The sequence below is a fragment of the Herpailurus yagouaroundi genome, unplaced genomic scaffold, assembly GCF_014898765.1.
Source record: "Herpailurus yagouaroundi ecotype Mexico unplaced genomic scaffold, PumYag 141, whole genome shotgun sequence".
Classification (NCBI taxonomy): Eukaryota; Metazoa; Chordata; class Mammalia; order Carnivora; family Felidae; genus Herpailurus; species Herpailurus yagouaroundi.
This window is the reverse complement of record NW_024412396.1, coordinates 54,578,328-54,594,211: the sequence shown is the minus strand read 5'-3', so window position 1 is coordinate 54,594,211 and position 15,884 is coordinate 54,578,328. Positions and strand designations below refer to the sequence as shown.

General features: G+C 41.2%; 1 protein-coding gene across 5 annotated transcripts in view; it reads right to left on the bottom strand.

Moving 5' to 3' along the window:
* Nucleotides 1-10,342, bottom strand: part of TSHR (thyroid stimulating hormone receptor) — a 159,506-nt gene extending 149,164 nt beyond the window's left edge. For 3 of the 5 annotated variants that reach the window (XM_040477913.1, XM_040477914.1, XM_040477916.1), the window contains exons 1-2: nt 10,105-10,341; nt 9,509-9,829 (exon numbers count right to left, since the gene is read on the bottom strand). In XM_040477913.1, coding sequence (XP_040333847.1) covers nt 9,509-9,678 — 170 coding nt within the window. In that variant the 5' untranslated portion in view covers nt 9,679-9,829; nt 10,105-10,341. Of the gene's footprint in view, nt 1-9,508; nt 9,830-10,104 lie in introns of those variants that run through there. The other 2 variants (XM_040477915.1, XM_040477917.1) reach the window with 2 other exon arrangements.
* Nucleotides 10,343-15,884: the final 5,542 nt, after the last annotated feature.

The following is a 15,884-nucleotide window of genomic DNA, read 5'->3' as shown; positions in this document are numbered from 1 at the left end:
ACCATCACTTGAGTCAAATTACTGGGATATTCAAATATAGAGTTGCATTATCCTAAAGGTAGAAGCGAATCCTCTGAGAAGTTACATGTGAAGCCCCACAAAAAACAGCTACATGATGGAAAAGAATTCAAAATTGTCACTCATTTTTTAGAAGCTAAATAAAAATTAACAAACCCAGAGACTTCAAAGAAGTGTCCTGCTTGCTCTGGATTGCTTCAGGTTGTCCCAGATATCCTGGGGCTCTCTTCTACTTTCCTCTTGCTTAGGGGTGCTACTTTGGAAAGTTGAGGAAGCACTGGTAGAGTCAGTTTCTTGGAGGTGGCTGTTCAAAGGAGCATCTTTCACATGGTTTTTGTATCGTGAATTAGGGTCAGATGGGTGGTGAGGCATGCGGTGCCCCAGCAGATGTCATTTTAATGTCTAAAAACTAGTGTCTCAGGTGGTCAGGAAAAATACTAAACAAAAGTAGAATTTCATCTACCTTAACAGGGCAATAAACCCAAGGACTCTGAAAAAGAATTAAAGGGTGTGAAGAACCCGATGGCATGATATTAAGGTGCCTCTGGAGACCTTCATCCATGCATTCATTTATTAAACCAGTATGTAATGGCTACCAATCATATGCCAGGCTCTTTCTGGGCACTTGGGATACATAACTGAACAAAGTAAACCACAAAAACAAACCAACACAAAAACCTAGCCCTGTGGGGAAAGATATAAATAAGAAACACAGACAAATTATATCGTATATTAGAAGGTGCCAAGCTCTATGGAATTTTTTTTAAAAGCAGGAATGCTAAATATTAAGTAGAGTGATTATGAAAGCCTTATTGAGAAGGTAACATTTGAACAAAAACTGGAAGGAGGTGAGAGGATAAGCCATGGGAACATCTGGGAAAATAAGGTTTGAGACACAGGGAAGAACCTAATGTGGAAAAGCCTGACAAACATGAGGAACAGCAAGGAGGCCGGTGGAGTAAAAGTTCAATTATGAGTACGAGTAATAAAATAGAAAAAGAAAAAAAAAGAAGGTCTGAATCATGTAGGCCCTTTTGGGCCTCTGTAAGGACTCTGGTTTTTATCTTGAGATAACTAGGAAGCCGAGGAGCGTTGTGAGCAAAGGACGGACGTGACCTGACATTCGTTTTAAAAGATGTCTCTGGCTGCTGTGTGAAGGATAGACTGTGGAGGGCAAGGCTGGATGCAGGAGAGCTGTTTGGTGGCTCCTGCAATAAGCCAGAGGGGAAGATACAAGTATCTTAACATAGCCAAGGAAATGCAAAATTCAGTTGAAGCCACAAAGGAAGTTCACTACCATGTAGGTGGGGGTTGCAGAATTTAGGCAAAACCAAGAGACCAACCCTGTTTAAGTTATTGACTTATAACGTGACAGTTACGTGACAATAAACAAGGCTCAGGATGTCCCAGCATGTCCCATGGGCCTCTGGACTTAATGGTCTATTAGTAAGTTCTATTAGTAATTTATCCTCCAAAATCTAATTTGAGAGTCAAGGGAATGCTCTTAATTACACCTGGATAACAGATGTAAGAGGAGGCTCCTTCTGGATAGGGCAACCCTAACCATAAGGAACCTAGGAAGCCAGTGGATGTTTCCATAAGGAACTGGTATTCTTAACTGGTGGGGGAAGAGCCCAGCTTGCTTAATGAATAAACATCTTTTAATTTGGGAAAATTTAGAATTAAAAATAGAAATGTGGGGGGGGGGGCGCCTGGGTGGCTCAATTGGTTAAGGGTCTGACTCTTGGTTTCAGCTCAAGTTGTGATCTCACAGTTTCAGAGTCCGAACCCCACACTGGGCTCTGCACTGACAGCATGGAGCCTGCTTGGGATTCTGTCTCCCTCTCTCTCTGCCCCTCCCCTGCTTGATCTCAGTCTCTCTCTCTCTCTCTCTCTCTCTCAAGAATAAATAAATAAACATTAGAAAAAATAGAAATGAGGGGTCCCTGAGTGGCTCAGTCAGTTAAGTGTCTGACTATTGATTTTGGCTCAGGCCATGATCTCACAGTTCATGAGACTGAGCCCCACATCGGGCTCTGTACTGTGTGGAGCCTGCTTGGGATTCTCTTCTCTCATTCTCTCTCTGACCCTACCCCGCTCATGCTCTCTCTCTCAAAATAAATAAACATTAAAAAAAAAAAAGAAATAAAAATCTAAGTCAGACCCATAATATTAATTTGTGTTGAATTTAAGAATACTCAATATAGGATGCCTGGGTTGCCCAGTTGGTTAAGTGTCTGATTGCGGCTTAGGTCATGATCTGGTTACTCATGGGTTTGGGCCTGGCGTTGGGCTCTGTGCTGACAGCTCAGAGCCTGGAATCTGCTTCGAATTCTGTGTCTCCCTCTCTCTCGTTGCCCCTCTCCTGCTCGTGCTCTGACTCTCTCAAAAGTAAATAGACATTAAAAAAATAAAAATAAAAAAAGAATACTCAATATATATTTGGTATTTTGAGTATTGTGTTATTTAAATTCAGTCTATTGATTGGAATATCTAATAGATTGGCCTTGCAATTTCAATTTAAAATGTATAATTGAATAATTTATATTGACCTGTGATTTAAGTTGAAATGGAAATTATTTTTTACTGAATTTCCTCATAAAGTGTTTACTGGGAGTCAATAAATTAACTGTTCTAAGCGTTCTGTGTGTATCGTAGGGGATATTGTGCTTCACTGGAAAAGTTTGCATTGACTAGAGCATATTCTTCCAGGATTCTGAGTCTGATTCAATGGGAGCTCTTTCATAATTGTGTAGATTGTAAATAATTGATAGCAATGCAAAATAATTCTGTCTATAGACATGGCAAATTCTGTCCTTTCTGGTAGAGCTTCAGTTGACTTCCTCCATCCCCTGACTATGAAAGAAGTCTTTTGCCTCCATTAGCACGTCCATTTCAATATTCCTCATCTATAAATCTATTTTGTGGATTTTTAACATAATTGCAACATTTTACCAGTTTCTTCACTGTAGTGGGTTGAATAGTGTCCCCCCAAAATTCACAACCACCTGAGCTTCAGAATGTGAGCTTATTTGGAGATAGGGTCTCTGTAGGTGTATACATCATCTTGGATTAGCGTGCACCCTAAATCCCATGACTGGTTCCTTATAAGAAGGGGTGGAGGACACACAGAGACTTACACAGAGAAGAAGGTCATGACTGAAGAGACAAAGACTGGCGTCAGGCTGCTACAAGCCAAGGAAAACCAAGGATGGCAGGCAGGCATCAGAAGTTAGGAAGCAAGGAAGGATTCTTTCCTTGAGCCTGCCAGGGTAGCATAGCCTTGTCAGTACCTTGATGTCAGACTTTTAGCTTCCAAAAATATGAGAGAATAAATTTCTGGTGTTTTAAGCCATCCAGTTGTGGATACTCTGTTATGGCAGCCTTAGGAAACTCAAACAGAGTTAAATAAAATCTTTAAGGTGTTCAATTTATTGCTGTAGGAGACTCATGATTTTACCTTTCTTTGAAAATTATCCTTTAATACCATTAACTCATTCATACCTCCCAGCCATCCAACGAGGCAGGTACTATTATTATCCTCATTTTACAGATGAAGAAACTGAGGTACAGAGCAAATCCTGATAGTGCCCAGAGCATGCCCTCCCCAAACGTGGCATCTTGGCACTTTGGATATTTTAAACCGGAGAAATCTAAGAAACTGCTAGTGCAGACAGGGCTATCTGACCCTCTCCTACAGCAGGTCATAAGCCCCCCGCTGTGTGGAAGTGCCTTCCCTACACCCAGAGGAAAGGAGTATCCTTTTCTGCAAAGACGAAAGGAAGGCAAGAGGAATCTGAAGGAATAAACTCGCTGTTTCCCCCAGTTTTCTACACTTAGCTCACCCCCTGTTTTTGTCCTATCACATTGTTCCATGACTTCCCACTCTTTATCAAACCCGATGTAAAAACAATCAAGGTTAATCGCTTCTTTGGGTCTTCATTTCCTTATTGAGAGTTAAGGAATGCTATTAATTACACCTGGATAACAGGGATAAGTGGAGAATCCTTCTAGATAGGGCAACCCTAACCATAAGGAACCTAGGATGCCAGTGTCCTCACTCCATGTCACATAAAACTTATTTTAAGTAAATATGTGTGCTTTTCTCCTGTTAATCTATTTTCTTTATTGTTGCTACTAGGGGTCCTAGTCAAGGATTTAGAAGAATAGAAGGAAAAATGTTTTTCCCTTCTCTACATTTCCAAAAGTATGCTGAAGAAATGGTAGACCAAGGCATTCAACCATGATGATCTCACTCCAGAGAGAGTGCCCTTAACCATTCTACTCTCCTGCTCCTATAAACCCCACTGGGATGTCTATAAAACTTAGGATTCCTGGTACTAATAAAGCTTAATTTAATAGACTTTCTAGACTTTTCTAAGTATTTGGAAAGCACATTCAAGTGCTTTAAAAGAAAACGTATTATGTTTGTACTCAAACTATTATTTTATTAAATTATTTATTAAAATATTATTAAATTATAAAGTCTTCCATCAAAAAATATGTCTTCCTTAAGGTAATTATTATAATTAAATTTACAAATAAAATAATAAATATATGGAAAACTCAGAAAAGAACTAGTCTTTACATTTATTTCTTTAATGAATCAAATATTTGTTTTTAAACAGTTACCCCTAACAAGTCATTTTTTTTGTTGTTGTTGGCACAAAAGCTGCCTCCAGAATTGGAGAATTGGAGGAAAAACTGACATCAGAATTCACCTCGACCTGTACTGTGTCACAAAGAAAGTAGCAACGTATATTGTTGCCCATCAACTCTTTCACTGTTCAGGTTAGAATTCTTCAAAGCTCTTCAAATGAGTAATTCAATCCCCTGGAACACCACTTCCTCACCCTCTACCTCCACACACGCAACTCCTTATGCCTACTAGTTTAGGATCCTACTAGCTTAGGATGTAGCTCATAACATTCCCTGAACCCAAGTTGAAGTCAGTTTCCACCCCCCATTCCCACCAAGTACACTCTCAGCACACTTACACAATTATAATTGCATGTTTATGAGATTATTTGATGGATATTCAGCTCCACCCTAGATTGTAAAGACCCCTGAGGACAGGGACATGTTGATGTTGTTCTCTGCCAAGTCCAGAGCGTTAGCACATGTCTGGAATGTAGCCAGTGCTTAATAAACGTTTGCAGGATGAAGGAAGTGATGAGCAATGGTGAGGGCAGATAGCCCCTCTTTGGTGGAAAATGCCCATTAATATGTGTACTATTAGAAGGACCCAGTTCTTCACCTCCTACTACAGACACCAAAAGTGGGGAAAAGGGACCTCCCTCCTCCTACTCCCCCCAGCAGCTGGGACACAGCAGGTAACCTACGGCAGACAATCAGATGCTTCCATCTAGAATATCACTTTCTGACTGGTGATTCAAAGTGGCAGGAATGGTTGAGACGTTACTGATAGCAGTACACAGACAGCCCAGCAGCTACAGAACTAGGTGCCCAGCACCACAGATGTCCAGTGGCTGTGGTTATGGTGTTGTCTGTGGAGTTGTTCCAACCAGATGGTTGGCTGTGGCTCCAACTCCCTGGCTGCCCTGGGCTCTGGCTTGTTTTAAAAGCCAGGTTCTACAATGATTCTGTAAATTACATGTTATTGTTTCAGAACATTTCTTCCCTCCTTAAGCTAGACAGACCGGGTTTTCTGTTACTTACCATCAAAGACCTTGAGTCACACACACAGAGGAGAAAAAAGAATAATAAATCATGGAGCTCAGAAGCATGAAGTGACACCATCTCTGTAAGACATAGAGTATTTCTGTATTTGGCAAGCATGTGGGTGCTAAAGCAGGGGGCTTCTTTTTAGGTGGGAAATCAAATGCTATTCAGGTTATGACCACTGATTGTGACTAAAACAGTTGTGAAATATGGAATAAATGCACAATTTCCTAAGTGTGGAAACCAAGTATGATGTGAGATTATTTTAGGTGGAATGCCCACATGGCATTAAATAATATTGAATAACAGTGAAAAAGTGATTCCTTTTTCCATGGTTTTTCAATTCTTCTGATACCACCAAGGACAGCATGTTGAATTGGTACCTCTTGAATATTTCTCTAACACTTACACTCTTCCCTTCCTTTAAAATTTAATTTAAATTTAATTTTTTTAAATTTTAATTTATTTATTTTGAGAGAGCGAAAGCAGCAAGAGCAGGGGAGACGCAGAGAGAGAGAGAGAGAGAGAGAGAGGGAGAATCCTAAGCAGGCTCTGCACAGTCAGTGCATGGAGCCTAACCTCATGAACTAGAAGATCATGACCTGAGCCAAAATCAACAGTCAGATGCTTAATCAACTGAGCCACCCAGGTGCCCCTATCCGTTTTCCCTTTTAACAAGGGAAAGTCAGCCTCAGGCTTAGAGCATTCACAGGCAATAATCTTGAGCCTAGAATGTAATTATATTTGTGTTTTCAATGTTTTTAGCTTTCTGGGTTACCTCCTAATTACAGCAAGTTATGCTAATTTCCCATTTATAGTCATAATATAAGCTTTCTAAATAAATTTCTTTCAGTTAAAGAAGTGAAATACTTAAAGATACTGAATGTATAATAGCACAGGTGGAACACAGATCTGGCAAAAATCCTGAAGATCAACATCTGTGAGTGTCTTCAGTTTCGAAAATAGTGGGCTAGTCCATCAATTAGAGCCACAGATACAGATGCAGAATGCAAATTAGCAATAATGGAAGCAAAATCCAGAACCTGAAAACAGGAGCTATAACAGCTCCTTCAGAAACATTTCTGAAGGGGGGGATGCCTGGGTGCTTTAGTCAGTTAAGCATCTGGCTCTTGATTTTGGCTCAGGTCATGATTTCATGGTTTGTGGGTTCAAGTCCCACATAGGGCTCTGCACTGACAGTGCTCCTCCTCTCTCTCTCTCTCTCTCTCCTCTCTCTGCCCCTTTGCTGCTCTCGTTCTCTCTGTTTCAAAATAAATAAGCTTAAAAAATTAAAAAAAAGAGGGGTGCCTGGGTAGCGCAGTCGGTTAAGCGTCCGACTTCAGCCAGGTCACGATCTCACGGTCCGGGAGTTCGAGCCCCGCGTCGGGCTCTGGGCTTATGGCTCAGAGCCTGGAGCCTGCTTCCGATTCTGTGTCTCCCTATCTCTCTGCCCCTCCCCCGTTCATGCTCTGTCTCTCTCTGTCCCAAAAATAAATAAACGTTGAAAAAAAAATTAAAAAAAAGAAACATTTCTGAAGGCATATAAGTGTGTGATGGACAAACCTTCACTCCACTGGAGTTGAAGGAAGTTGGAGGGGGTGAGGTAGTGATTGTCACCATCATGAACCTGAAAGTGAATAGGTCAAAGGACAAGGCAAGGTAAGGTGGCACTTTCTTGCAGAAGAATCCACACAAATCCAAAATGAAAATCAAACCCCACCCTCATTCAAAGAAGGGGTAGTCCTCTTGCGCACACAGGTAGCAAATGGCAATTCTCTGAATGAGAGTAATGGGTCCATCTTGCTATCCTTGGTTCTGAGGTGATATGATCTATAATTATATGCCAACATTAAAGTTTTTCATTTTATTCTGCTGGATTCATTTAATTTCCCTTAAATCAGTATTCTCAATCAGGAGGAGCATTTTTTTTTCAAACTACCTGCATGTCAAAGATTCTAGAATGTTCCACTGGGGAGTGGGAATATCAGCTCTCCCTTACTTCCTACCTAGTTAGAATCACTGTTATAATAAGAGTGAATCATGCTGTCTTAGATGGGGGAAGTAGAGAAGATTCAGAACCACCGTTTCAGTGGAAGTCACAAACAGTGAAACTGTCTCCCATCCATCTACTGAACCACACGGCAAGTGTATGGGTAATGCAGAAAGGGACAGTCTTGTTTACTTTTCAGCACCATAATACATGGATAGAGACTAAGGCTTAGGAAAAAATGCTCTCAGCACCATAATAATTTGTAAAACAGCCAGCCATGGTTACACAGCATCTAGATTCAGAAAAATGGTTGCCACCCAGAACAGGGTTTAAGGTCTGTTTTGTTTCAGCAGGAAATGCCTACTATAACACAGACACAGTCTTTCTTTTCCTCCCTCCCTCCCATTCTTTCTTTTTCCTTTCCCTCCTTCTTTCTGTTCCTTTTTCTTCCCCTGCCCAACTCTTACTTTTCTAAGTTCTTACACATTTTTCTCTCCTTTCTATTTTTTTTCAAGACCATATTGGAGAAAAGCTGGCAGGGTTAGACCTGCTTTCATCTAAGGGCAGGGGGCTTAAGAGTGCAGCGGAGCTATTTCAAATCTTGGCACCACAACTGATTAACTGCATGACATTGAACAAGTGGCCTTGCTTTTTGTGCCTCAGTTTCCCCATCTATAAAACGAGAATAGTAAAATTACCTACTCAGTTGGATTTTGTGAGGAGTCAATTGGTGAGTTTGTGTAAAGTGCTGAGGACAGGAGTAAGCACAATAAAATGGTTAGCTTTACATATTTGACTTCTCTCATAAGCTTTCCTTTGACAAGAGTTCTACTGCCCTCCCCTCCCCGCCAAGATTTGAAAATCACTTTGCTACTGTTGCAGATGGCTGTGGCCACTGTCTAAACTGGCATGCCTTTTCACCCACACTCTTCATCACTGTCTCTTCTCAGAATAACTTCGTTCTTCAGCACACCATCCCTCCCCTACCCCTACTCCCATTGTTTTCAAGGTCAGATTCTCCCTGCTACTGTTTTTATCAAGTTCTTACTCTTTGTGATCCAGCGAATCCCCTCACTTGCATCATCAGACATCGGAAAGCACCTAACTGACGCCCCTCTTTTACTCAGAGGTAAACTTGGGTCTTCCCAAATAAATGACCTCCCCTATTTTCCCAGCTGGTGAGAGGGGCATGAAGAGAACGGTCTCCTGACTCTTAGTCCCTTGCCTTCCTCCAACATTATCCTTTCTCCTCGATATTTGGTGGAACTGTAAACCGATGGCTCCAAGTTCCCCTCCACTGTCAGAGCCATGTTTCTCTCCCATGACTTGAAATTCTACCCCCTTCAAAACTGTCTCTAAAGAAGTGGTGGACGGACAACATCTGAGGCTTGCATATTCATTGGCTCACTTACTCAACAAGCTTTTGCTTGCGCACCAGAAGAGTTCCAGGCCATATGCCAGGTGTGGGGAATTCAGAGTTGAAAGACAGGGTCTCTGTGCTAGAGGTCAACTCTTGAGTTGCTATTAGTGTTGTTAATATCTGAAGTGAAAGATTCAGCCAGGCCTGGGCAAAGTGAAGAGCAGCTCTTGAGAAAGGGCAGCTCACGCTTGCATCTTGCACCAGGGTTTTAGCTTTTCCCGTGTTTTGAGTAACTAGGATGGCAGCAATCCCAGGTTTGGGCAGTTGCGTTTTTACTGCACACACACACACACACACAGCCCTTTGGCTTACTCTCACGCTCTTTTTGTGCACTTCTGGCCATCTTTGCAGCTGTCCCTGGCCTCTCGATGCTCCCCTCTCCTCTCCCAGGTACTCACAGAGTCTGCGTGCTGGGCGGTAGGCTGGGGATACGGTGAATATCCTTGCAGGTGACTCTGAAGTCATCTTCCTGGTGACACTCGCAGGGTGGAGATGGACACCCTTTCCCCCCCAGGTTCCTGGGCAGGGAGAGAAGTAACGCCAGCTGCAGCAGGGGCGTCTGCCTCATCTTCCAAGGGTCCCAAGGCTAGTTCTTCATCCTCCACTGACGTCTCGTTCCCGGCCCTCTGCGCCTTGGGCTCCCGCGGTCTGGAAGGCAGACGGAGGCGTGGGAGGAGAGAGGACTCGCTGGGGTTGTGACTTCAGCACCCAAGAGGAGGCTGGAGAGGGGAAAGAAGAGGCTCTTAAGTGTTCGGTTTCCCTAGGCAACTCTCCACCCAAACAAGCCTAATTGCTTCACTCCCATCCCCGGAGCTACGCAGCCCGCTCCGTCGGTTCCCCGACACTCAACACCAGTCCGGGCTGTCCCTTCTGCGTTCCAGCCGAGTTCTCTCCAAAGACTAGTTTAGAAGCTGCCTTGTCTCTAAACCCAGTGGGCCGCTTTCCCCGTGGGTAGCCTCCCACGGGCACCGCCTGCCGGGTCCACCGCACGCACTCTAGCCGGAGAAAGTCCCCGCGGCTGGACTGTCTCGGGGCGGACGGGGGTCCTGCAGAGCTTCAGCTTCTCCCCGCCTAAGATGCCTCTGCGGAGAGTCGGCGGCGGACACGCGTCGGTGGCCACCCGGAGTGCGGCTGCAGCCGGGCGCGACACCCCGGGCAGATCGTCGTTGCCCGCCGACTTCCGCGCAGGGCGCGACCCGCCACACGCACCGAAACCTGGGCGCGGAGTCGCCTGGCCGCGCGGGGCTCTCCAGGCAGCAGCGCGCTCTGCGAAGCGGGCCAGGAACTGCGCTCGGGGGCCATCTTCCGTGCACAACGGGGAACTGCAGGAACAGTGTCGTGCGTGCTCTGATCCCAACTCCGAATCCAGCTTTGCCATTAGATTTGAAGCTGGCCGGTCAATCCTGGTCTGCTCAGGAATTTTATTGAACCACATTCCGCACCACCACCACCCCCAAGATGGGAAGAAAAAGGATACATAAGTTATCTTCTACTCATCATTCTTCGCACAGTAGCCAAAACGATAGTTTAAAATATAAATCAGATTGTCCCAATTTCCCTCTTAAAAGCCTTCGCTTGCTTATGTATTCTTCTTGGAGTAAAGAGAATATGAGCTCCTCACATACTGTGAGATTCTATTTATATGTTCTTCTGGGACAAGGACAGGTAATGGAAATCCAAATAACGATTAGAGATTGACTAGGAAAAAAAATAGGAATGAACTCACAGGGGTTATGGGAATGTTCTATATCTTAATTAAACTGGAGGTTAAAAGGATGTGTACATTTGTTAAAAGTCATTGCACTCTACATTTAAAATATGTGTATTTCAAAGTTTATAGGCTTTTATTAATAATCACCCCATAATGGAAACACCCCAAAATTCCTTTGACTAGGTAATGGGTGAACAGTGACACATCCGTACCATGGAATACTCATCCACAGAAAGAAAGAAGAAAGAAAGAAAGAAAGAAAGAAAGAAAGAAAGAGATTACTTGTAAATTCTTTAGCCTAACCAATAAGGTCCTACTATAGGGGCTGGTAGGCTTTTCCTATAAAGAACCATACAGTAAATATTTTATCACATTTTCTCCTCTTCTTTTTTCATACAACCCTCTACAAATATAAGAGCCATTCTTAGCTTGTAGGCTGTACCAAAGTAGGCCTGGGGCAGGCTTTGACCTGAAAGCCAAAGTTTGCTGATCCCTGCCTTTCAAGGGCCACCCCCTACCATCACTTTGCTGGACCTGGGACAAGTTTCTTATCACCTCTGGGATTTGCTGTCGCTGGACCTCTATGCTGGAACATGTCCCCAGATCTTCAGAGTATTTAAATCTTGCTTTAAACACCAATGCCTTGGGGCGCCTGGGTGGCGCAGTCGGTTAAGCGTCCGACTTCAGCCAGGTCACGATCTCGCGGTCCCGCATCGGGCTCTGGGCTGATGGCTCAGAGCCTGGAGCCTGTTTCCGATTCTGTGTCTCCATCTCTCTCTGCCCCTCCCCCGTTCATGCTCTGTCTCTCTCTGTCCCAAAAATAAATAAAACGTTGAAAAAAAATTAAAAAAAAAAAATAAACACCAATGCCTCAGAAAGTTTTCCTCTGAAAATCCTGTCTAAAGTACTGTCTCCCCTGATCATATTATCTTGTTTCACTGTCACTTATCATGGGGTGTTGTTATTGATTAGTTCACTCATTTATTGCCTGTCTCTTTCTGCTCTCCCCTCCCCATCAAAATATAAGCTTTCAGTGAACTAATCAGGACAGAAGCAAAAAAGACACAAATTACCAGTATCAGGTATGAGAGAGTTGATACTAGAACATATTATACAAGCTATGAAGAGGATGATGAGAATGCTATGAACACATTTATGCCAATAATTTTGAATTTATTAATGTTCTCAAAGAAGCATACATTTGTTTCATAATTCTATATTGTTTTTCTATGTTCCATTTAATTGATAAATGCTCTGATCTTTATTGTTTGTTGTTTTTTTTTATTTTTTATTTTTTGCATCCACTGGGTTTGATTTTCCTTCTTAGTTTCTTAAGGCTGAAGGCATTGATTTGAGACTTCTTTCTTTGATAATATTATAGATATATTGTGCTATATTTTCCCTGTAAGTACTAATCTCATAAATTTTGATATCTTGTAAATTTATTTTCATTCAGCTTACAATACTTTCTAATTTTCAAAAATTTCTTCTTTGATTCATGGGTTATTTAGAAGTGTGTTAGTTTCCAAATATTTGGTGATTTTCCAGAAATTGTTCTGTTACTGATTTCTAAAAATATTCCATTTAGAGAAAAAATACAGTTTTTATGACTCAAAAATGTTTAAGTTCAGTGACACTTGTATTATGATTCAGAATGTGGTCTATTTTGATAAATGCTCTGTGTACATTTGGGAAAACAAGTGTATTCTCCTGCTGTTGAGGCATGCATTCTGTAAATATCAATAGGTCATACGGTTGATAATGTTATGTATTTTTTATGATTTTTCTACTTATTATATCAACTACGATTTATGGGTACTGAGTATTTTTTACTACATTGGGGATTTTTCTTTTTTTCTATTGCATTTCTGTCAGTTTTTGCTTCATGTATATTGACATCCTATACATAGATGTTTAGGACTCTTATTTTCTTGGTAAATTGATGCCCATACCATTATTAAATGGGCTTCTTTATTTTGGTAATATCCTTTGTTTTTTAATCTACTTATTGATAGGCCCAATCCAACTTTCTTTTGATTAGCATTACCACGCTATTGTTTTTCAATATGTTATTTTAACCTCTTTATGTCTTTATATTTAAAGTGCATTTCTTACACATACCACAGTTAGGTTTGCTCTCAATCTGGCAATCTCTATCTTTTATTTTGGTTGTATAGATCATTTACATTTGATGTCATTATCGATAATAAGTTTAAGTTCATAATCTTGCTACTAGTCTCATATTTGTTTCACCTGGTTTTGGTTTTGCTCCCCCCCCCCTTTTTTGTAAAAACCTTTTTTGGGATTAATTCAGGAAATTTCATCATTCCATTTTATCTTCTTTGTTGACTCATAGCTATAACTCTTTGTCTAGTTATTATTGTGGTTGTATTAGGGTTTATAGCATACATCTTTAAGCTATTATAGTCTGCCTTCAGTTGATATTACACTACTTTATGTATGATCTAAGTACTTGACTTTCATTTTTTCTCTCCTAGGGCCTTTTTTTGCTTCTGCTGCCAGGAATTTTACCCATGCATAAGTTGCAAGCACTACAATACATTGTTATTTGTAAGATAGTCAATTATGTTTTAAAGAAACTTAAATCATAAGACTTGAGTATTCTGTATAACTACAGAAATTAGCATATTAGATATTCTGTATAACTACAGAGTTATTCTGTATAACTACAGAAATTAGCATTTCTTGTAGTACACATCAGTTAGCTATGAATGATTTCAGCTTTTGTGTGCCTGAAAAAGCATTCATTTTGCCTTTATTTTTCAAGTATATCATTGCTGTGTATAGAATTATCGATTGGTAGTATTTTTCTCTTTCAGTATTCAAAAACTATTGCTCGATTGTTTTGTTGCTTGCACTGTTTCCAAGGAAAATATTCTGTCATAACTTTCTTTGTTCTTTTGTAACACACTTTTTTTTCCCCCTCCCTCAGGCTGCTTTTAAGACTTTCATTATCACTGGTTGAGAGTAATTGGATTACCATGTGCCTTGATGTATTTTTCTTCATATTACTTCTGTAGTATTTTGAGGTTCTTGGATTTGCATGTTTGTGGTTTTCATCAAATTTGAAAAAAAATTTAGATATCATTTCTTCATATTTTTCTATCCCCTATGTCTCTCTGCTCTTTTGAGAGGATTCTAATTATTACACTTCTATTAGGCTGATTAAAGTTGTCTCACAAAGAGGTCAACTGATATTTATTTCATTAGAAATATTTTTTCTCTGTTTTTCATTTTGGATAGTTTCTTTTGCTGTGTCTTCAAATTCAGGATTCTTTTTTCTTCCTGAAATAGTTGATCTGCCACTAATCCTATCAGTATATATTTCATCTCAGGTGAAGTTTTCATATCTAGAATTTCAAATTAAGCCTTTTCCATATTTTGCCTATCTCTGTAACTTCTTGGACATAAAAACCACAGTAACTATTTTGATGTCTGTATTTTTTTAATGCTGTAACAAAGTATCACAAATTCAACGGCTTAAAACAACAGAAAAATATGGGTTCCTGGGTGGCTCAGTCAGTTGAGAGTCAACTCTTGATTTTGCCTCAGGTCATGAACACACAGTTCGTGGGATCAAATCCTGCATAGGGCTCTGTGTTGATAGTGCAGAGCCTGCTTGGGATCTCCTCTCCTCTCTCTCTACCTCTTCCCCACTCATGATCTCTCTCTCCCTCTCACTTAAAATAAATAAATAAACTTAAAAAACATACAACAACAACAGAAAAATAATTCCCTCATAGTTTTGGAGGGGAGAAGTCCAAAATCAAGGTGTTGTCAAGTACATGTTCTATGTGACGTCTCTAGGGGAGTAACTTCCTTCCCTTTTGTAGCCTCTGATGGTCACCAACAGTCCCTGATGTCCATTGGCTTCCATCATTCCAATCTCAAGATGTTTTCTGTGTGTGTCTCTATGATCCAAATTCCCCCTACAAATAAGGGCACCAGTCATTGGACAAGGGTGAGCCCCAATCCAGTATAACCTCAATTTAACTCGAATATATGCAAAGACCCTATTTCTAAATAAGGTCACCTCCACAAGTACCAGGTGTTAAAACTTCAAGATATCTTTCTGGAGGACACAATTCAACCCACAAAAATGTCCTTGTTTGGTAGTTCTAACATTTTTGTTAATTTTGGGTCATTTTAGAAAGGTTGCATTTTCCTTCTTCTTGGCATGCCTGATAATCTTTGTTTGGATAGCAGATGGGGGAAATTTTACTCCTTTTGGTGCTGGATTATTTGCCTTCATATAGTGGTTTTTGATATTTGTTGTCAGGTATGGTTAAATTACTTGGAAGCACCTTGATAGTTTTGGATCTTGCTTTCCAGGTTTGTTACATGGGGCCAGAGTAGCTTTAATCTGTTGCTACATATTCCCCATTCCTGAGCCAAGACTTTTCTGAGTGTCTACCCTAACAGTCCACGAGTAATAAAGCATTTCAGTTCCCTGTTGGGAATAGTCACCCATTCCTGGTCCTGTGTGGCAGTCAGGCACTTTCTCCTCCAATCTTGTCAGATGCTCCTTTCTCTAGTTTCTTCACATGCATATGAAAATGCATACTCAGCTGAATACTCCATGGAGACCCTTTGTGGTTCTCTGGAGTTTTCTCTCTGTGTAGTTCTCTTCTCTCCAGTTTCTGTCCTGCAAACTCCAGTCACATTGGGCTTTTCAGATTCTCAGCTTTGTTTCCTTAATTCAGAGCATCCAGCCACTGCCTGGCTTCCTTCTCCTTGTACTATGACCTAGAAATTCAAGGCAGTTAAGTTGTGCAATTGTAAGGCTAACCTTACTTGTTTCCTTTCTCTCAGGGATTATTGTCCTTTTTTGTCTGATATTTACTGTCTTAAAAAGCATTGCTGTGGGGCGCCTGGGTGGCTCAGTTGGTTCGGTGTCCAATTCTTGTTTTTGGCTTAGGTCATGATCTCAAGGTTCATGGGTTTGAACCCTGCATCGGGCTGTGCACTGACAGAGCTGAACCTGCTTGGAATTCTCTCTCTCTTTCTCTCTGCCCCTCCCCTGCATCCACAGTACTATTACA